The sequence below is a fragment of the Haemorhous mexicanus genome, chromosome 29 (assembly GCF_027477595.1).
Source record: "Haemorhous mexicanus isolate bHaeMex1 chromosome 29, bHaeMex1.pri, whole genome shotgun sequence".
Lineage (NCBI taxonomy): Eukaryota > Metazoa > Chordata > Aves > Passeriformes > Fringillidae > Haemorhous > Haemorhous mexicanus.
In genome coordinates, this window is record NC_082369.1 from 2,517,374 (window position 1) to 2,538,883 (window position 21,510).

At 53.4% G+C, this 21,510-nt stretch overlaps 1 protein-coding gene across 10 annotated transcripts in view; it reads right to left on the bottom strand.

Annotated features, from left to right (window-relative positions):
- Positions 1 to 21,214, bottom strand: part of TCF3 (transcription factor 3) — an 81,962-nt gene extending 60,748 nt beyond the window's left edge. For 6 of the 10 annotated variants that reach the window (XM_059870172.1, XM_059870165.1, XM_059870167.1 and 3 more), the window contains exons 1-3: positions 21,069 to 21,213; positions 18,893 to 18,994; positions 11,778 to 11,850 (exon numbers count right to left, since the gene is read on the bottom strand). In XM_059870172.1, the coding sequence (XP_059726155.1) occupies positions 11,778 to 11,850; positions 18,893 to 18,967 (148 nt within the window). In that variant the 5' untranslated portion in view covers positions 18,968 to 18,994; positions 21,069 to 21,213. Of the gene's footprint in view, positions 1 to 11,777; positions 11,851 to 18,892; positions 18,995 to 21,068 lie in introns of all 10 variants that reach the window. The other 4 variants (XM_059870173.1, XM_059870170.1, XM_059870169.1 and 1 more) reach the window with 2 other exon arrangements.
- Positions 21,215 to 21,510: the final 296 nt, after the last annotated feature.

A 21,510-nucleotide genomic window follows, 5' to 3' on the forward strand; every position in this document is an offset into this window, starting at 1 on the left:
TGAAAGGGACCTCAAAGCTTATCCAGTGCCACCCCCTGCCATGGGTGGGACACCTTCCACCATTCCAGATCACTGCAAGCCCCAGTGTCCAACCTGGCCTTGGGCACTGCCCCGGATCCAGGGGCAGCCCCAGCTGCTCTGGGCACCCTGGGCCAGGGCCTGCCCACCCTGCCAGGGAACAATTCCTGCCCAAGATCCCATCCAGCCCTGCCCTCTGGCAGTGGGAGCCATTCCCTGTGTCCTGTCCCTCCAGGCCTTGTCCCCAGTCCCTCTGCAGCTCTCCTGGAGCCCCTTCAGGCCCTGCCAGGGGCTCTGAGCTCTCCCTGGAGCCTTCTCTTGTCCAGGGGAGCACCCCCAGCTCTCCCAGCCTGGCTCCAGAGCAGAGGGGCTCCAGCCCTTGCAGCATCTCCGTGGCCTCCTCTGGCCTGGCTCCAGCAGCTCCACTCCTCCTGCTGTTGTTGCCCAGGGCTGGGGCAGCTCTGCAGGTGGGGTCTCACCTGAGCACAGGGGCAGAGGGGCAGAATCCCCCCCTCCCCTGCTGCCCACGCTGGGGGCTCAGGACAAGCCAGGAGTGGAGTTGCCACCAAAAACAAGTTTCTAAGAGTAAATCTAATCCCTCACCCTCGTGGGGCTGGAGCTCAAGCACCTCACAGGTCTTGCAATGACCACCCAGCCAGACAAATCCAGTTTAGGAAGAAAGGTGTGAACACTTTGAACACCAGGACAAGAAATGAAGGAACCCTGCTTTAAAATTTTTTATTCAAAAAGAAAAAAAAAAAAAAAAAAAACAACCAAACAACCAACCAACCATATGTGATGGGGAGGCATATCCACCTTCCCACAGCTTTTTGGGCCATTCATCATTTGGATAAAATCCAGTTTCACATTGAAATTCAGCTGGACTTTCAAATGCAAATCCGAGGAGGAGAGCAACATATGGTAGAGGTTAGTGCGTATTTTTCCTAATTAGATGGCAAACTGCTGCTTTGTATAACAATGTTAACAGGGCAGGAGGAGCCTTTGCAAGGGAGACCACATCACTGCAGAATAAAATGTCCCAGAAAGCAGAAGGGGCCCAGGCCACCCCCGCTCTCAGGGAAGGTCACGCACTCACCGCCACCAGGACGGATTTTGTCTCTTGTCAAAAGTGAGATTTGTCCCCCCAGCTTGGCAAGGATGAGGCAGAAAGGTAAGAGAGGGGTTGGAAACAGCAGTGACCCCAAGGCTTGTCTTGAAGGACTTTGGCTTCTTCCAAGTCAGGTTGTCCCCGGGTGCCACACGCACACATCTGCGAGGGCTTTTGGAGAGGGAAAACGTTACCAACTCCTCACCCCAGGGGCCAGGGATGGAGCAATGATGGGCAGAAGATGCTCCAAAACTCCCTGAGAAGGGGAGGAACAGCTCTGCTTTCAGCAGTGCCCAGCAGCCACCAGCAAACCTGCTCCAGGAGAGGCAGGTGCCACCACCAGAGGTGACCCCAGAGCTTGCTGGCCACATCCAGTGCCCACCCACTGTCCTGGAAGGTTATTCCCAGCTAGAACAAGTCAAGGCTTAAATGACTGTCCCTTGCCCTCCTTGGTCCCATAAAAGCCACCTCCTCATGTCCCTGTGTGCTGGAGGCTGCCCTCCCTCCCAGCCTTGGCCCCAGAGGCTCTGATACGAAGCTCATTTATTTATTTTCAGTCCCTGTCTAACCAGGCAAACTCCCCTGCTAGAAAAAGCTTATGCCACATTAACTTCACCTCCTTCTTACTCCTGACGCAATCCCCAGCTAAATTTAGAGGAAGACATTGCCTGAGGTCACTTTGGAGGTGGGGATGTGCTTCCCAGGTTTCACAGGCAGATGGACAGTGTTTTTTAGATTTTTCTCCCTGCTGGCTTTGGAGCTGGGCCTACCTGGTGAGTTAATTGAAAAATTCAGAATTAAAAAATGAGGGCAGATGTCCTGGACTGCCTCTTTCCCTTCTTTACTGGGGGAGTGAGGCACTGGAGGCAACTTTCCACCAGAAACTAATCAGGGCAGGGAGAAGAGCATCCAAACAGCCACTGTAGGAACTCTCAAAAGCTGAACCAAGACATCTCCTCCCATGGCTCAGATTTTCCCTTTCTGATGTTTGTTCAGATGTACTTCCACCCTGCAAGACAGGGACAGACAGACCAGGATCCGTGCAACCCATTGGCAAAACCCCCACCCTCCATCCTCCCCCAAACCTGAGGCAAATCCCTGTTTGGATGGCAAAGACAGAATGGTCACAGTGGCTGCTCCTGGGGGGACACACCTGGGGACACTGCCACCAGTTTGAATCCTGCCTAGGAATTTGATCTTCTGGCAGAAAACCCCAAACAGTGCCACACCTGTAGACACAATGACATCTTTGCTGTGATGGGGAGTTGGCCTGGTCCCTACTGGGGAGCGCTATGGGAGTTCCATCCTCTGTCTGTCCCCCACATGGGCTCTCTGCTGTCTCATGCCCCGTTTTGGGGCCACGACAGCTCCGTGCCTGGCTTGCCTCAGGTGATCCCTGATCCTCAGCCGTGCTCCCAGGCCCCTGTACAATTACACATTCAGCACCACAATGTATTTCAAACTGTATTTCATGCCTCATTTGGCAACAAAATTAATTAAACTCTAAGTCACCACTGAAGGAGTGCAGCACCTCTTCCCTCCGTGGGTGCATAACTCAATTTGTTTAAGCTAATGTGCTAATCAAAGCTTGCCAGGTATTTGGGGACCTCCTGGCAGAGGGGGCTCTGAAGTGTGCAAAGGATGGGCTCTGCTTGGAGGGGACCATCCCTGTCCAAGCACAGGGAAAGTCACCAGCCTCTGAAAGAGCTCAGATTTCCTAAAATGCAACTCCTCCTCCACCAGTACCAGGCACCTGCAGTGAGGCCAACTCATCATCCCCAGGCTTTGAGGGTGTGGGAGCTGCCCACTAGCTGGAAAACACAGAATCCTGGAATATACTGAGCTGGAAGGGACCCTCAGGGATCATTGATCCCAACCCCTGTCCCTGCACAGCCACCCCAACAACCCCAGCCCTGAGAGCTCCTGGAGCTCTGGCAGCCTTGGGACCATTCCCTGGGGAGCCTGGGCAGTGCCCAGCACCCTCGGGGGGAAGAACCTTGCCCTGAGCTCCATGCCAAGCCCTGGCCCAGCTCCAGCCCTTCCTGGCCTCCTGTCCCAGAGCAGAGCTCAGCCCCTGCCCCTGTGTCTCCCTCAGGAGCAGGGGCATCCAGAGGATCACTGCCATCCTGCCTTCCCAGGCTGATCAGATTGAGGCTGCTGAACAGATCCATCTGAGCTTGGGATGTGCCAGGGAAACCATGGCACCCATCCCTGGCACTGCCCAAGCCCCTTGTCCTGGCCACATGGGGACTGGTGGGCAATTCAGTGCCCCCACTCCCAGCTGTTAGAGGTGCTGGGAGAGGGCAGGATATCCCAGCCCAGATAGATGGGAATCCAACAGGCAGAGAGAACCATAGAGTAATTAGAGTTGAAAGGGACCTTAAAGCTCATTCCCACCCCCTGCCATAGCAGGGACACCTCCCACTGTCCCAGGCTGCTCCCAGCCCTGTCCAGCCTGGCCTTGGGCACTGCCAGGGATCCAGGGGCAGCCCCAGTTGCTCTGGGCACCCTGGGCCAGGGCCTGCCCACCCTGCCAGGGAACAATTCCTGCCCAAGATCCCATCCAGCCCTGCCCTCTGGCAGTGGGAGCCATTTCCTGTGTCCTGTCCCTCCAGGCCTTGTCCCCAGTCCCTCTGCAGCTCTCCTGGAGCCCCTTCAGGCCCTGCCAGGGGCTCTGAGCTCTCCCTGGAGCCTTCTCTTGTCCAGGGGAGCACCCCCAGCTCTCCCAGCCTGGCTCCAGAGCAGAGGGGCTCCAGCCCTTGCAGCATCTCCGTGGCCTCCTCTCCACCTGATGTGGGTAAACTTTGTGACATCTCTGAGACAGCTCTATTGTCCCTACATCCATCACTGGCTCCCTCTGGGCTCCCTCCCTTCTCATGATGGAAATGGCCCTGGGTGAATTCCTCCATGCTGCACCCAGAGCAGGGAGCACAGGCTGGGCAGGAGTGAAGAGGATCCTCTCCGGGCCACCAGGACAACAGCGACAACACTCAGGTATTTACAGTGTCCTTCAGCTGTGTGCACTGGGGAATGCAGTGCCAGGTGAGAGATGAGGCCCTCCAGAGTAACAAAATAGCACTTTGCATGAAATCCACCCCCTGAAGACACCCATTTGTTGCCTCTAATTAAAAATACTACTAATAATTGCAGTTTGAGTGTCACTGCACACAACCGTTAACAGTGGAGATGCACCAGGCTGAGGAGCTGGTCACACGTGGGACACGTGCTGCAGCAGGGCACCCCACAGGGCATGAGGAATTGCAAATTAGCAGCAGCCAGGTCCAGCAGTAACACTTGCCAGACCTGCTGGGCCCCTTCCAAAGCCATCTCTCCCCTTTGGAAAGGGCACAACGAGCGTGGAGGCCTGGAGCTGGAAAGCTGAGCCAACATGTGCTGCTCAGGCAGCCCCAGGCTGGGGCAGGATTGGAGGTGAGCTCAGGCAGAGCTGCACCAAACCCCAGAGTCCTGTCCTGCAAAAGACCATCTAAGAGCTCAGAATGGAGATGAGAGCCCTGAGGAACAGGGCAGGGAAAGAGGGAATTCACAGAATTCCAGACAGGTTTGGATTAGAAGAGACCTTAAAACCCATCCAGTTCCATCTCTGCCATGGCAGGGACACCTTCCACTATCCCAGGGTGCTCCAAGCCCCTTCCAGCCTGGCCTTGGGCACTGACAGAGATCCAGGGGCAGCCCCAGCTGCTCTGGGCACCCTGTGCCAGGCCCCCCCCCCCCCACCTTCACAGGGCAGAATTTCTTCCCAATATCTAAGCTGAACTTACTCTCTTTACTTACTAATTGCTGCCCACCAGCTCCTCTTGTTAAACACAGGGCAGTGCTGGAGCTTGTACCTGTTTTTTTAGAGGGTGCACACAAGCCCAGCTTCCCCTCAGCCCCTCAGATTTTTACACAAGACACACTGATCCCATCAGAGCCCCTTGAGCCCCACTGCCTGCAACTGCCTCATCCATGGGAGGAAAGAGCTCTGCTGGGAAGAGAGCCCTGCACTGCCTCAGCAATTCTGGCAAAGTTAAAACTGTGCTTAAACAAGGTCTGTGGCAAACTGGCAGTTTCTAAACAAAAGCTGTCACTTATCTCAGTACAGCTTTGGCTCTGGCACACCCAGCATTCTCTGCACTCTTTCCCAGTTAAATATCTTAAATCCAGACAGGAGAATTCTTCTCAAGGTGGGAGATGAACAAAAAAACCACAAAAGAACCCCCCTAAACCTTCCCTTAAAAACATGTACCCTTCACCTCTCAAGTTAAACACACACTGAGACAGGGACTAGGTCATATTTGCCTCTCCCCAGCTGCCAGAGGAGCCCTGAGCTGCTGCCAGAGCATCCCCACAGCACTGTCACCATGTTCCTGCTCTTCCCAGACTTGCTCCTTGTGTGTCCATTAGAAACCAGTTGTCCTCTGGCAGGACAATACACCCTTACTCCCAGCAGTGAAATAAAATTCAAGGGGAAGCAATTAATTGCAAGAAAGAGAGAGCCCTTCATATTTCAAGCCAGGTTGGACAAGGCTTGGAGCAACCTGGGATAGTGAAAGATGCCCTGCCCTTGGCAGGAGATGGAATGAGATGGGTCCAAATCATTCTGGGATTGTGTTTCAACATCACTGCAAAGGCACAGGAGAAGCCTCTGAGCAGGTGGGGAATCCCTGGGAGCAGGAACATGCACCCCAGGACATGAGGATCAGAGGTGGGGTGTGACCCTGGATTAAGGCACACAGGTGTGAAGACCTTCCCCTGCCATTTGTTGCCCCAAACAGGTTGTTTCCTGCTGACCTGCACTCCCTGCCCCCAGCTTTTGGGCCCTCTAACTCTTTACCTCCAGACTTTGCTTTCCATATCCTGGTAAATGGGATGTGCCCCATGGGAAAAACAGGGAGCAGAAAGGGGAGAGGGAGGAGAACAGGAGCTTCCCAAGGGCAAAGACAGAACCAAAGCAGAAAGCCCGACTGGCACAGAGGAGATGAATTCACTGAGAGTGCCCAGGCTTTGTTACCAGCACACAGGTGTGTCCCTGCCATAGCTGGAGCATCCTCCAGCATCCCAGGAGTGGGCTCTGCCAGCAGCAGCAATGGAAAGGCTCCAGCACTGTGGAGAGCAGGGGGTGGCAGGGAGTGTACTTGGAGAAATGAGACAGCATGGCTTTGCAAGGTGGACCTGGCCACGACAAGGATTTTCCATGAAATCACAGAATGGTTTTTGGGTTGGAAGAGACCTTAAAGCTCCTCTCCTTCCAAACACCTGCTGTGGCCAGGTTCACTTCCCACTGTCCCAGGCCGCTTCAAGCCCTGTCCAGCCTGCCCTTGGGCACTGCCAGGGATCCAGGGGCAGCCCCAGCTGTGCCAGGGCCTGCCCACCCTGCCAGGGAACAATTCCTGCCCAATGTCCCATCCAGCCCTGCCCTCTGGCAGTGGAAAGCCATTCTCTGTGTCCTGTCCCTCCATCCCTTGTCCTCAGTCCCTCTGCAGCTCTCCTGGAGCCCCTTCAGGCCCTACAAGGGGCTCTGAGCTCTCCCTGGATCCTTCTGTTCTCCAGGTAAACACTCCCAGCTCTCCTTTGAGTTCAGTTGATAATGGCTAAACAATAACATTTACTTGGAAACAAATGGTCACACCAACAGCCTGGCAAGTGAATATTCCTGCTTTGCCTTTTTCTGTTGTGGTGGCTTTGTGTTTGGTGTGTTTGGTGACAGTTTGCACGGGCACGCCACAAAAACACGCAGCCCGGATCCCAAACTTGAACGGGAAGTGCCAGTTCTAAATATCAAGTCCCATATTGCACACCTCATGTCTGCCTTTCATCATCCATCAAAATAGCAAGCGGAGCCCAGCACTCCCACTTCAGCATAAGCAAAACATGTGGGAACTCGAGGCAGTTAGTAGGAAAACGTGATACAGACTTACTAATAAAAGCTCCTGCTTTCCTCACTATGGAAAACAGTTGCAAATGGGTTTCTGCAGCCTGGGACTCGACTGCTGACAGCACGGTGACAGAAAGGCTGTGCTTGGCTCTTCCCAGCCCTGCCTGCCGTGGTGTCCCAGCAAACCACCCAGCTCCAGGAGCAGAGGGGAGCCCAGCACCATCCTGCTGTACCAGACCCTGCCCATTCCGCTCGGCGCTTCCCAACGCAGGGCTGCCTGCACACTCAAAATAATTAAACCTTCAAACAGCTCCCCCATAGCACCAATTAAAGAGACAACCCCAGCTTTCAGAGAATTTATGACTCTTGGTGCTGTTGCCACAGGTATCCAAGTTTGTATGTTGTTTAAAGAGAGTTTCAAAGGGGATCCGGGCTCACCTCCCTCCAGGGAGAATCCATTTGCTTTGTTCACCAGACTATAACTTAAAATTTGTTACATGCACCAGCTTGTAAGCCTTTGAAAAACTCCCTGCTCCACCAGCTTCAAATGGACTTGATGAACTTCCCCCGATCAAAGCAATTCCCTCACAGGGAGCCTCAGCTCACGAGCAAGGAAGCACCCAACGAATTTTGGGGGTGGGAATCACAGCATGGGCCAGGAGGGGACTCTCCCTCCCAAACCCACCTGAGAGCCCAAGCAAAGAGCCCAACCCACTCTAGCACAAAGCATGAAGAAAAAGGCATTAATGCTGAATTTGCTTATTTAAATGGGGAGGAAAAGAAAAAAAAAAATTAACAGAGGTTTTTCTTGCTGAAAGCAGAATAATTTGTCAGCAGGAGACCCCATGGCTCCTGTCCCATCAGGACCCAGTCCTGGCACCCCACGACATTTGAGAAGGGAAGAGAGATGGTTGCACACCCTCCACACTACCACAGGTGGAAGTGCTGCTTGTGTGCTACTCCAGGAGATGTTTTACTTCACACACAACCACACGCCTTGGGTTTATTTCCCTGCTCTGCAGAGCCCAAACCCCTTCGCTGGAGCAAAGGTGCAGCCAGCACGCACCAACGCTGCTGAAAACTCAGCAGCCACGAGGCCACAGCCAACTCTGCTGCCTCCGGACACTCCCACTGCCTCGATGTCAATTAAAATGGGCATTTCCATGTGAAATTCAGCCCCAGTGGTTTCCTGCTTGAGGCAGGGCTCGATGAAGTGCTGGGAGGGAGCTTGCTGCAGCTCAGATTAGTCATCTATGAACTATGATACGACGGGGGACACGCTTTGAGATGTTTTGCTACTGCAAGTAACAAACACCCTTTGGGGAGGGGAAGGTGAACCCCTTTGAGGAGCAGGACACGGGCTGAGCACCCTGGCTAAAATAAAACCCCATCAGAAAATAGCCCATGCTGGCAAACACTGGTTGCAGCTCTCAGCCCCAGGAAGACCAACTTCCCGCGGTGACCTATATGTGCTATAAATGCTGCAGCCATGGGCTGGGTGACGTCAGCTCCATCCTTGTGGCAATTGTTGGGTCTCTACTTGCCAAGAAAAGGCAAAGCGGAGCTGCTGAATTGTCCATGCGGCGGGGGAGCGAAACCAGTTCCTCCCCGGAGCATTTGAGGACAGAAATGAGGGAAACAGTGGCAGGGCTTAAAATAAAAGCAGGAGGCAAATAGGAAAGCAAAGGGATGTCAGAGCTGGAGGGTTTGCATGAACACTTTGAATTGTTTTGGCCTCAGGGAGAAAAAGGGATTCCCTTGGTAAAGGGGCCACCAGCAGCTCGGTCAGGGCAGTTATTAGAAACACAGAATTGTTAAGGTTGGAAAAGATCTTTAGGATGGTCAAGTGCAACTGTCAGCCCAGCATCATGTTCACCACTAAAGCATGCCCTCAAGTGCCACATCAACACCTGTTCTGAACACTTCCAGAGATGGTGATTCCATCCCTGCTCTGGGCAGCCAATGGTTAACAACATTTCTGGTAAAGAAATTTTGGATTTGAAAAGGATTTGAATTTGGGACAATTTTATCACTGGGACTGCCTGTTTCAAATGCTTCTGTTCCTTTATTTACCAGCTGGACTTTGGAAGCAAAAATCTCATTTTGGCCAGGACTGATCAGTCAGTCCTCTGCTCCCTTCCCTCCTTCCCTCCTCACTTCCCTGGGGAGGAAAGAGCCTGGAGATAACAGTTCTTTTGGAAGGGAAAAAGAATAAAAGCTGCACACTGCCCCAGCATTTCCACAAGGAGATGGGAAGAGGGAGATCATGAATTCCCATGTCCAACCCGATTACACCAACCCAGTGACAGGCTCCCATCCTGGGGGAAGCATAAAACACCAATATTTCTTGGTACACGAGACAGCATCAGTTTGTTATCTTGAGGTTACCACAACAAGCCCAAATAAAGAGATCCTGGTGCTGTGGTGCACTGCACCAAGCTAAGACTCAGACAAATTAGTGGTTGCTTCTTCTTTGCAGGCAGAGTGGAAATGCTGTACTGCCTTCACTGCTGGTCCAGGCCCCTGACAGAGAAGTGCTTGGAACACATGGGTACATTAAAGAAGAAGCCCAGGCCTTCCTGCATGGCAAGATCTAGGGTTATTACCTCCAGGTCCAGGTTATGGTGTGGCTGTGAGGTGCAAGTCCCTCTGCTCCCCCTGCAAGTCCAGATCCTCAAATCCAAGGACCATCTGCTCTCCACCCTCTGACCACATCAAGGTTAATGACGACTCCAAATCAAATTTTGAGCTGGATGACTGCCTGTGTCTTGGGGGATGAACTACCTTGGGGGATGACCAAGGCCAGGTTGGAAGGGGCTTGGAGCAGCCTGGTCTAGTGGAAGGTGTCCCTGCCCATGGCAGGAGGTGGAAAAAGATGAGCTTTAAGGTCCCTTCCAACCCAAAGCCTTCCATGATTCTGCAATTCTGACTAGTACCTGATTGTATCTGTGAATAAAGCTAAACCAACAATCTCTGAGAACAACCTCTTGCCATTCTCTAGGGCCTTGTTTAGACACCTTGGATCCTTCTAACAGGCAGGGCACAGCCTTCTGCATGGCACAGCTTGCTGATGTCTTACTTCAGTTATTCACCCACCAGCAAAAAGCCAAAGATGCAGGAGCAGGAAGAAGTCCCAAAGCTGACACTCAGATGAAATTTGTCCCCTGAACTCCAGGTGAGGCCAAGGATTGCTGGACCAAGGGATAAATCTGCTGCTGGAGCAAAGCTCTTGCCCTACACCCAGCTCTGAGCTGCACTCCCAAGGCAGGGTGCCCGTAGCAGGATGAGGGAGCATCTGCTGTGTCCGAGGCTGGGACAGCAGGGATTGTGCAACGTCCCTCAGTGCAGTTGTATAACATCAGTGCTCTGTTTTTATGAACTGCTCCCAGTCAGGCCCAGAGAGCAGCAGCCCAGAGGAAGGGTGGTGTCAACATTACCTTTCACTCACCCGAAAGAAAAGAAGGGGTGGGGGGAGAATCAAAGATTTGGTGTCGTTTGGGCTGGAGGGGGGTCTGGCTGTGCCGCAGGGCCTCGCTCCAAGCTCTGCTCCTGGCCAGCAGCACGGAGCTGGCAGCCAAGGCAGGCTCTGAGCAGGAAACAGGTTAATGGGAGCTCCTGCACTGCTCTACTCCCCCCAGTGTGCAGCACGTCTTTTGTGGATTATTTTAACAGCAGAAGGCACACAAGGAACACTCGCTGAAGAGATCAGCTTCCATCTGGGCTAACCCGAGAGTTTTCTCCCCTCCAATTTCCTCCAGCACCCACTCAACAGCTTCCCTCCCTGCCAAAGTGTTTGCTCAAAACCATCTTGACACGCAGCTAAACAGCTCAGTCGGGGAGCATCACATTTGCCTGCTCCAGGAGGGCAGGAGCAGGGCAGGGCAAGGCAGGGCAGAGCTCCCACCCTGCTGCTAGAGGTTCCCCAGTGCCCGACTGGGGCATCAAAGCTGCTCTCCAGAAATCCCAGCCTAGTCTCTGGGATGCTCCCAGTGTCACAGCACAGCCTGGAGTTTCCCTGCACAGCTGGAGGCAGCCGAGGGCAGGGAAGGTCGAGTTTTAACCATCCACAAAGTATTCAGCAAGGAGGGCAGATTAGCTGAACTTCCCTCCTGCCAGGGGCTGTGTGAGCCCTGCACAGAGCAGCTTCCCTGGGCATTAAAACCATGGCCCAGCACTGTCCAGCAATCCTCCCCCTGAGCCTCAAACCAACCAGCCCATTTTCAGCCTCCAACTGCAGCCACTTCTGTAGCCACTCCTTCTCACTGCCCTGCTCCCAAAGCCCTTGGATGTTGGCATCCTTGGTCCCCTCTTGGCACCCTGGAAGGCTTTGCAAGATCCCTTTGGGAATGCTGAGATCCCACCCAATAGCAGCAAGCTGCTGGAGGGCTGCATGAAGCAGACCCTCAAAGTGTGCCAGGAATGAGCCACCAGCACCTGTCTTCAGAGGGGAGCAGCAAAAATCTTCCAGGGCAGTGCAGACACATCTAAGCAGCTTGGAGAGCAGCCCTGTCTGCTAACAGGCTCCTGAAGCAGTGGGACAACAACCTCCAGCTCAGGCAGCCACATCCTAATGGGAGACAGCTCAGCGAGAGCAGCTTTGCCCACCCAGAGACAAATGGAGCAACAAGGAAACCATCCAGAGAAACAGCAGCAGAGCACCACCCGAAAAATACATCACCAAAATACAGAACCCCCTCCCCGACGGCATCTCTGGAACCAAACACAAATTTATTGCAAGAAACATTATGGTATAAAGGGAAAAAAAAATGACAGTACCTGATCCTCCAAACTGAGTGCTCGCAAGGGTCGTGGGTCTGTTTTTTCCATTAGCCACTGGCAAGGGAAACATCTAGAAAAACAAGGAGATGAGAGAGAAGGGAAGAGAAAAGAGATTTCAGTATGTTGGTTTTACTGTGCTGCTGCAAAGGGGTCACACTGGGGGAGGGGAGGGGGAAGGCAGCCCATTATTGATGCAAAAACCTTTCCTTTCGTCCCTGCTCCTTCACTCAGGAGGGGCAGGAGGGAGGCACAGCCCTGCTCTCACACACATCCCCACGTGTACAACCCCTGCTTCTGCAGGGGCAGCTGGAAACCAGCCAAGGAGCATCCTTGCCATGGTCCAAGCCACCAGTTTCATCCCAAAGCTGCTCACCCTGGCTACAGGAGAGCCCTGGGGAAAGGCCAACTCCATTGATAAAAACCCAGCAGGATAATGACAGCAAAGCTGTTTTATCCCTCACTATCCCAGCTCCCACAGGAGTCCTGGTCCCATCCCACACTTCCAGCTACGTGCAGTGCCTGGGCAGGACAAGGGCTGCCTGCAGGTCTGGCTCACAGATGAGCCCCCAGCCTCATGGAGCAGCTCCCACCCTCCTGCTTTGGGCGCTCCAGCAGCACCAGGATCTCACACAGCCCCAGGGCCTGGGGAGAGGAAGCTGCTCCAAGGGCAAATACAGTTACTCATGATTTAAAAAATTAATATATTTCACAGAATTGGTCGCTCTGGGGACTTATTTGCTCTATCACTACAGCTTCATTATCACAAGTGAGCCTCTCCTGCCAGGAGCTTCCTCAAAAACATACCTCGTCACCTAACCTGTATAAATATTTTTAATAAAAATTGGGAGAGTTTCAGAGGCTGCTATTTAATAATTTACATGCACCTGTGTGCAGCAGAAAAGAAAACTAATTCTTCAGCACGCAAATGGGGCTCCAGCCAATAAAACAACTGGTGGGAAAACGCTTAGTGAATTAACGTTTTAATATCCTTTTTCTACTCAAGATACTTTCACCACCAAGTCATTTGAATTTTTATTATTTTTAGCTTTGTAATGTCTGAATAACTCAAAAGTTCAATGCTTTGAAGATTAAACAATGTAATGGCACAAGAGCCTACAGAAAGGCAGCGTTTCATGCCTTGACATAGCTGATGTCTGGCTGTGGTCAGAAACATTCCTTTGTACAGAATCGTCTGCCTAGCTTTGTTTTCACAAATGCTGGGGAGGAGAAAAAAACCAACAAAAAACAGTTAAATGTGGTAGAGATGCAAAGAGAGCAGTTAAGGAACCAACTGCCATTCATAAAGAGCACAAATTTGGGATCATATATATGCATGTGCAGGGTGTAGATGTTTTATACACGGATTTAAATGAAGGTGTAAACAGTGTTTAGTGTTCATCCCAGCTGCCTGCACACACCTGCCCTCACCTGCCTGCACACGGCCCCCTGGCCCCCTCAGATGTGCCCCAAGGCTGCTGCTCACCCCAGGGGCTCCCAAGGTGTTTGGGGTGGCACAGCAGCCCCACCATCGGATGAGCTTTGTTTCCTCAGGAAGTTGGGCTAGAAAATAAAAACAAACCCTAAAGATTGCAGCTCACCTTCCTCTGCACTGCTGCAGGGCTTCCCTGCATCCCCTCCCCCTTGCAGGGCTGGAGGGGGGCTCTGCAAACATCTCTAATCGTGCTGAAAATTGAACTTAGGTGGCTGATCCCACCCTGCCTGGGCTCACTCCCTCTTCTCAAGGTAGGGAAGATTGAGATCAAACTCCCTTTTTGCCAAGTGGCAAGGGGCAGGTCTGCATGTGTGAGCAGGGGGGAAGGGATGCACCATGAACCAACTAGCAAAAAACACACTCACACAAGAAAAACAAAAAAAAAAACCCAAACCAAACAAACAAAACTCCCCAAAACCAGCACTGCTGGCTCTTTTCATGAGCATTTCTGCTCAGCACTCGCTGAGGCTGAAAAATACAAGGTTTGAGCAGCAAACACGAAGGGAGAAAAGGAACAGCCTTGTTCCATTGTGCACCCAGCACCTTCTGCTTCTGCAGAACAGGAGTGTCCCCTCAGGACAGCAATGCCCAGCACCCTCAAAACACCCCCACAAAGCCCAGGGAACCTCTCCCCTCCTACAACTGCTTGGAGAGAGATTTTGAGGCTGATGCAACACCTTCCTGCTCTCCTTCCTCTGGGGATTTAGGAGTCATGGACCCCTTCCTGCAGCAGGGCAAGTAGAGATGCTAAAGCAAAGAATCCCCGGAATATCCTGAGCTGGAAGGGACCCTCAGGCGTCATCAGTGCAGCCCCTGCCCCTGCACAGCCACCCCAACACCCTGAGCAGCCCTGGGAACGCTGTCCAAACGCTCCTGGAGCTCTGGCAGCCTTGGGGCTGGGACCATTCCCTGGGGAGCCTGGGCAGTGCCCAGCGCCCTCAGGGGGAAGAACCTTGCCCTGAGCTCCATGGCAAGCCCTGACACAACCTCATGCTGTCAAAGAAGGGTGATGGGGAGCAGAGAACCCCAGGTTACCAGTCCACACCTATCACTTGCCAACCACAGGAGGCGTTTTGGGCTGTTTTCTTGCTCCCAGCCTCTTTTTCCACTGTGGTGTGGGCTGAAGCTGCCCCGAGGAGCTCGGCACAAGTCATACGTGAAGTGCCTTCGCTGGCGTGTGTTGCTCAGAGGCAAAGTTCATCCACCCACTGCAAATTTCCTTTCTGCTTTTAAATGCTGCTTTAAAAATAAACTGGGGGGAGGGAGGAGATGAACCGGAGCTGGCACCTACCAGGGGACCCAGGCATTGAGGGACCTAGGCATGAGCTCTCAAGAGCTGTAACTGGGCCATTACTTGGCCTTTGTTAGATTTGAATAATGTAGATTTGAATGGTTATGTAAAATCCCCTATCTTAAGTTGCTGTGTTTGGTTTTTCAAGTCCTATCTCCAGCCTCCCTGAGCGCTGACAACAACTTCTTCGTTCCCTCTTAGCTGAATTTCCACCCCTTCCAAAGAATTTATTCTCCCTTCATTTCTCCCTGGGTAAAAGAGGCAAATCCAGAGAATGAGAAGATCCAAGTGCCTGCACCCACCCCTGAGGAGGTTATAGCCAAGAGACCACACACTTCATACAGCAAACTCCTAAGAAAGAAAGGGAATTTGCCAGAAATGAGGAACATCAAGCAACATATCATTTATTGTGCACATCAAGAAGTGTACTTCTATTCAAATTAAATCAGTGCTCATTCTCTCCTCTCCCACCTGATGAACTCCAGGCTGAACCAACCTCAGGCCTGAACTCCAAACCCAAAATCTATTTTGCAGCATGGAAAGCATTCAGCTGTTAATTTGGGGAGAAGAGGGAATTTGACTCAAAATACATTGCCAGCAGGACATTTTATACATGTTCACTTAATACAGACCTTCCTGACTACAGTCCCAAATGCCCACTGTGTGTGTAGTCAGACTTTAAACTCCACAGCTGCTTCACTCTGAACAAAACTCCAACTTCTACCATGGAAATGCAGGCTCTGGGCCTTGGCTGGAGCAGGGCATGGCTTCAGCATCCTCCAGCGGAGCAGCAGGAGCTTCTCCAGCCCTATTTGCTGCCAATACTTTGGCTCCCACCCCCGGATCTGGGGCTGGAGCTGTGGGAGTCACGGTGCAGCAGGAGCAGCCGCGGGCGCAGCGATGAGCGGCAGGTCCTGTGTGACTGCTCAAGCCCCTGCCCACCCTGCAGTGAGCCAGAATCCCCCTCTGCCAGGCAGCTCCCCACAGCATATGGTTAATACTCTGCTAATAATCATGGCTGTTAACAGCACCTCACTCCTGCCAGAGCCCCCGGCTGGCACTGGCACACAGCCGCTCCCAACTCGGCTGGCGCTCGGTGGCACCAACACACCCAGGGCTGCTCTGCTCCTCTGTCCCCTGCCTGGGGTGTCCCTGTCCTCCAGAGCAGCCCAGCCCAGCCAGGACACCTGTGTGGCACCTTCCCACTGCACACCAGCGCTGGCACAGCGGAGACACTGCCTGGGATAACCAGTAACCACATAAAGTCCTAGAATCCGGGGATACCCTGAGCTGGAAGGGACCCACAAAGATCATCCAGCCCAGCCCCGGTCCCTGCACAGCCACCCCAACACCCCCACCCTGAGCAGCCCTGAGAGCGCTGTCCAAACACTCCTGGAGCTCTGGCAGCCTTGGGGCCAGGACCATTCCCTGGGGAGCCTGGGCAGTGCTCAGCACCCTCGGGGTGGGAAGAACCTTCTCCTCGTATCTAAGTCCTTATGGTTGAGCATCTCTGGACAGCAGAGGCCAAGGGCAGTCCCCCCCATACTCAGCCTGTGCCCATCAGGCAGAGCTGCAAAGCCTGGCAGCCACCAAAGCCCAGCCTAATCAATAGGCTGAGCTGCCCACTTGGGTCTTTAGGTAGGATTTTTTCTCGAAAGCTTCTCTCCAGATTTGGCAGCCCATCTGGGCCTGCTGCCAGGGAGCAGTGGTGAAGGCAAGCTTACAAATTACCTGCACTTTGGGGTAATTAGAAAAGGCAATTTATCTGGGGGTAGAGGCAAGTGTGCTGCCATGCACACCCCAAACCATCACTGAGCCTTTCCTTTGACTCCTGCTCACTTACATGTTCCTTTGATTTTTGCCCTTTTTGGCAAATTACAGTGGCACAAAGCTTTTGGAGAGTGCTTTGGAGTTCAATATCCACCCAACAGATTTATTTATTAAAAAGGGGATGAGTCTCTTTTTTCAGGACTGCAATCCCAGTTTGCAGCATCTCATACAACCCCATCATTTATTGACCCCAGGAACTCATGGCAGGCCATGCCAGCCCCTTAGGGCCTTAAAATTCTCTACTTGCACAGCAAAACACATTGCAGGGCTGGACCACAGACTGCTGGGGCTGAACACATTTTCCCTAAAAAAAAGGAATCAAAATACTGATCTGAAGCAAATGCTTCCAGCTGCTCTGAATATCTCGGCTTTTCCCTCCCCTCTACTCTCCTGGAGAGGATTACTGAACCAATGCTCCACTCCTGTTTATTCAAAGAAAAATATAAATACACTTGAAAGAGCAAGCTTTGTGGTCAAAAATCCTGTATCCCAAGGACACAGCGAAGAGCAAACCATGGAGCACCTCTTCAACAGACCCATCTACTGTCTAGGAAGCTTTTCCATTTCAGCTCCTCATCCTTGAGGAGAGCTGTTAATATTCCCTTTATGCAAAGAGAGGAGAAGGGTGTGTGGAGATGAGGGTTTGTGAAACAGAGCTGGCTGCAGTCCAGGCTGTGCCGGAGCCCATCGGCCAAGGGATCCTGCAGGGAACGTCTTCGAGTCATTTGCTGGCAAATGACATTCCCAGGCCCTGGTGCTGTGAGCAGCAACCCCCAGCACCTCCACACCAGCCTTGAGGAGCACAAGAAGAGTTCTGGTCCTTCCCAGAATTGCACGGGTGGAAGAGCATTGAATACAACCCCAAATTTAACCTTTTTGGTGTGGCTACACCTCCAAGGACGAAATATTTGTGGACAGAGGGACCAGGTCAAGACTCCTCCTGGGAATACCGTTCTAGGCATGCAAATGAGGATGGTTGGTTACATTGGAAAATAAGGTCTTGGGGTTTTTTTAAAGCTCTAAATGGTGAATGGGATTTGATTTTTTTTCCAAGGAGGAATAAAAGCAAATCAGGAGCTGCTGCAGCCCCTGTCAGGGAGCAGATTCTGGGTTACTGACCCAAAGTGCAGTTGATGGAAAGCCCCAGGGCTCCTGCCAACCTGCAGGATCTCTGAGAGGGACAAATAACCACAGGAAGCCCTGAACAGATTCCTGGTTTTACAGGGATACCATCACTGCAGTCCCTGTACCCACTTTAAAACATTCTGCCAGAAAAGCCCATTACCAGCAATTTAATAGAACCAACCTCCCAGCAGAAGTAGGAAACTGGGAGAACTGGGCCTCCTCTGCAGGAGAATTGCTCTTGGGGGGCTGAGAGATACCCCACTGCCCCCTCCAGCACAGAGCCCTGTCAGGACAGGCACAATCCCCAGCTGTAGAAAAAAATTTATTTCCCAGGGCTGAACCTCAGCATGCGGATGCAGAAAAGCAGATGAGCCTCAGCACACGCCCAGGTGCCACAGCCACCGGGACAGCAGGTGACCCTAGCTCTGCCACCACTTCTTGTCCCTTCTCCTCCATGGGGCAGGAACATCAGCCCAGCAGGGCTGTGGCCTGGGTGACCCAGGCTGGGGTGACTCTCACGGCCATTCCCCCTCCTGGAGCTGTTGTTTCTATCTCTGCAGCACGTTTGCTTATCTCGACAGCAAGACACACGCTTGGAGTGCCATGAGGGTGCAGCACACAACACAGGAACCCAACAGACAGTTATTTGCCTTTGAACACCAGCTCTGCCCTCCACGAGTCACCTGCCAAGGAGAGGCAGCACCGCTGGCAGTGCCACAGCGGGATGTGCCAGGAACTAACCCCGCTCTGCTGTGACTAAAGGGACTTCTCCTCCCTCCGAGCTGTGCACCGAGCTGTGCACACCCTTCATGGGGAACTCTTGGGTCCTGTTTCTTTGAAAATAAACAGCTCCTAAATGCAGCTCAAGGTTTCCAGGATACAGAAGAGCAGAGCATGGGGCGCACAAGTGTCCAACTCCTGCAAAAATAACACGCTGGAGAGCTTGGACACATTTCAAACTGTGACAAAATAACCTGTGGGAGCAAAAGTTTAATAGTCTGGACCTAGGGAGAGGAAAAAAGCTTGATTAATCAGCTACTGAAGTTACCACTCTGCATGGCTGCAGAAACAGTCACCCAGTGAGCATTTAAACAGAGAACACACAACTCTTGTTAATTCCCCCAAAATTTCCCATCCAGAAAAGAAATATCTCTGCCTTCCCTTCGAGGGAACAACACACGTTTGAGGGGAAGAGGGGGAGAGGAGGGGCAGAGGCTTTGCTTTAACTTGAAAATAAACAAGTTGCAGCACATGTGCACGCACACAAACACAGCACATCTGAAACCCATCATGTCCAATTTACAGGCTCACATTTCCTCCCCTGTGCAGCTCCCAGCCCCGGGGCTGCGCAGCCCCCCGGCCGCGCTCGCTCACCATACTGAAGTCCAGCAGGTCACTGAGCTCTTTGTCTGTCCCAACTGCAGCCATTCTCTGCTGATGCTGATTCATATTCCCACAGACTCAACAGTGGCAGTCCTGGAGAAAGCGAGGGGGAGGGGAGAGAAATATTTTAATGACTACAGCAAACTACCCACCCCATTGATGAATATTTTAAAAAGACAGAGTGGAGGGGCAAGAAAAGAAAAACCCTGAGCATGTCAGCAGCGTCCAACTCCGGGACCAGAGCACAGTCGGAGTCCTCACACAGCACCCAGCGGCAGGAACAAGCGTTCTATTGACCAGACACACTTGTATGTTAGTTTTTTGCTGCCAATTCCACTAGTTCAGGCCAATTCTGTTCCTGGCGTGTGGCGAATGAAGGGGGGAAAAGGAGAAAAAAAAAAGGGGGGGGGGGAAGAGTGAACTCATTTATCAAAGGGTTCAGGCAAGTTATCACTCAGGCGCTTGTCTGGCTCAGCTCGCCCCCTCGCCTTCCCCCACACTTGCTCCCCGCAGGAGGCTCTCTTGTCCTTGCCGAGTTTTGTTTAAAAAAAAAAAAAAAAAAAAAAAAAAAGTCTGATGTTACAGCTCTTTCCTTCGGGTCGCCGAGCACCTGCAGCTGCTTTTTCAGGGGCTGTGTTTGGGGATGCCCAGCCAGGCCGTGCTCAGTGAGAACTGAACCTCTCCACTCCCAAAAGGGGCTGGAAACAAAAAAATTTTGTTTTCGGAGTGTTTTTGCAAAAATGAAGCCCTCCAGGCAACCTTGCAAGATAGGTAAATATTATTCTTCCTAATTTTACAGATTATTTTTTTTCAAAAGGGAGATTGATCTTTTTGGCCAGCTTGCTACGATAGAAAAATATTTCTTTGGGAGGGAGGAAGAGAGGCCTGGGATGAGATAAAAGATTCCTTTTTTTTTTTGGCCTTTTTTTTAGGAACTCATTCATGGTTACAAAGGGCAGCTGGCCAATAAATTTAACTCATTAATCGTAAGGTTTAAAAAAAAAAAGAAAAAAAAAAAAAGAAAACTCCACACGATCCAAAGTGTTTGTAGGCTCAGCCACTACATTTCAATGAAGTTTCATAAAAAAAGGCTGAAATCAGCCCAGCATGTAAAAAGCCTTCACCACTATAAAAAACAGCCCGGGAATTTTTTTCTTTTTTTTTTTTTTTTTTCTTATTTTCATTTTCTTTGGAAAGCCTTTTTCAAAGTGTCATCAGTGCATCTGGTCAGTGTTTTTAAAGCCACTTTCCCAACCTTCTGCCCCGGTGCCTAAAGTGGGGCTGGCGGACACGGGACCACGGAAAACCGGTGGAAGGAGGAGGGTACATCTCTTCCCAGCCCCCCAAACCCTGCACCCCCAAAGCAGCCGGGGACAACGTGAACAAAACCCTTAGCCTCCCCAAAGCCAGGCTGAGAGAGTTATTTTTATTTATTCCACACACACTTTCTGACCCCGAAGCAGCCCGCGGGGCCGGGGCGCCGGGCCAGGACCCCCTCCCAGATGTCTCCGCGCCCCCGGGGTCCCTCCCCAGCCCGGACAAAGGCTCGGCTGCTCCAGGACGGGCGCGGGCCGGGGGTGAAGTTGTTCGCTGCCCCCCACCCGCGACCCCCGTGCCGTAGGGAGGGGGTCCCAGCCGGCAGCCCCCGCCCAGACCGGGGAGCGCAGGAGGGCGAAGCGGCCCCCACGAGCCTTCATCCTGCCGGGGGGGGGAAGCCGAAGCTGCCGCCCCCGCGCTGGGTCCCGCGGCTCCTGCAGCCCCCGAACCGGGAAGGGGCTCTGGGACGCCCGGGGGGCCGCGGCGGGACGGAGGGCTGTGCTCGGCTGAAGTTCGCAGCAGGACCGAGCACCGGGCCCCCCTCCCCGGCGGGGACCGCGCACCCCCTCCCCGTGGCCCGCACGCCCCCCGAGCCCGCCCCGCCGCTGCCGCCCCCCTTCCCCCGGCCCCGGCAAACTTTGCCGAGGGGACAATAGCGTCGAGCCCGTCCCGTCCCGCTCCGCGCCCGCACCCCGAGCGCTTCGAGCCCCGCCACACCGGCACCCACAGCTCCGGCACCCCCGCGCCCGCTGCGCCGGGACCCCGCTCCGCGCAGCCCCAGGGCGTCGCGGCCGGCTTAGCTTGGTTATTATTTTATTATTCCTACATTTTATTTTATTTTATTTTTTACCTGTTCCAGGCCCGGCGCGCCCGGGGCAGGGGAAGCGCATGAAGGGTGTCGGGGGTCGCGGCGGGGGCGGGGGCGGCCGCGGCGCCCAGGCCCGGGGGCGGCGGCGGCGCCTATTGTTCTCCGCCGCCGGCGGATACAATGTAGCGAAGCGGCGCGATCGCCCCGCACCGGGCGGCGCGTGCGCCCCGGCCCGCCCCGCGGCCCCGCCCCGCGCCGGGCCGGGCCCTAACGCTGCTGCTACTGCTGCCGCCGCCGGGGCCGCCGCTGCCGCTCCGCCTCCCGCCGCTGTTCCGCCCGCCCGCGCCGCGGTCCCTGCATAGTTCCCCGCGCGGCAGCGGCAGCAGCGTCGGCGGCTCCCCCCCGCACGCCCTCACGACTCGAGACCGCACGCCCCGCCCCCGCCGTATCGCTCCGCCGCCCTCACAAACAGCGGGGAGCCGGG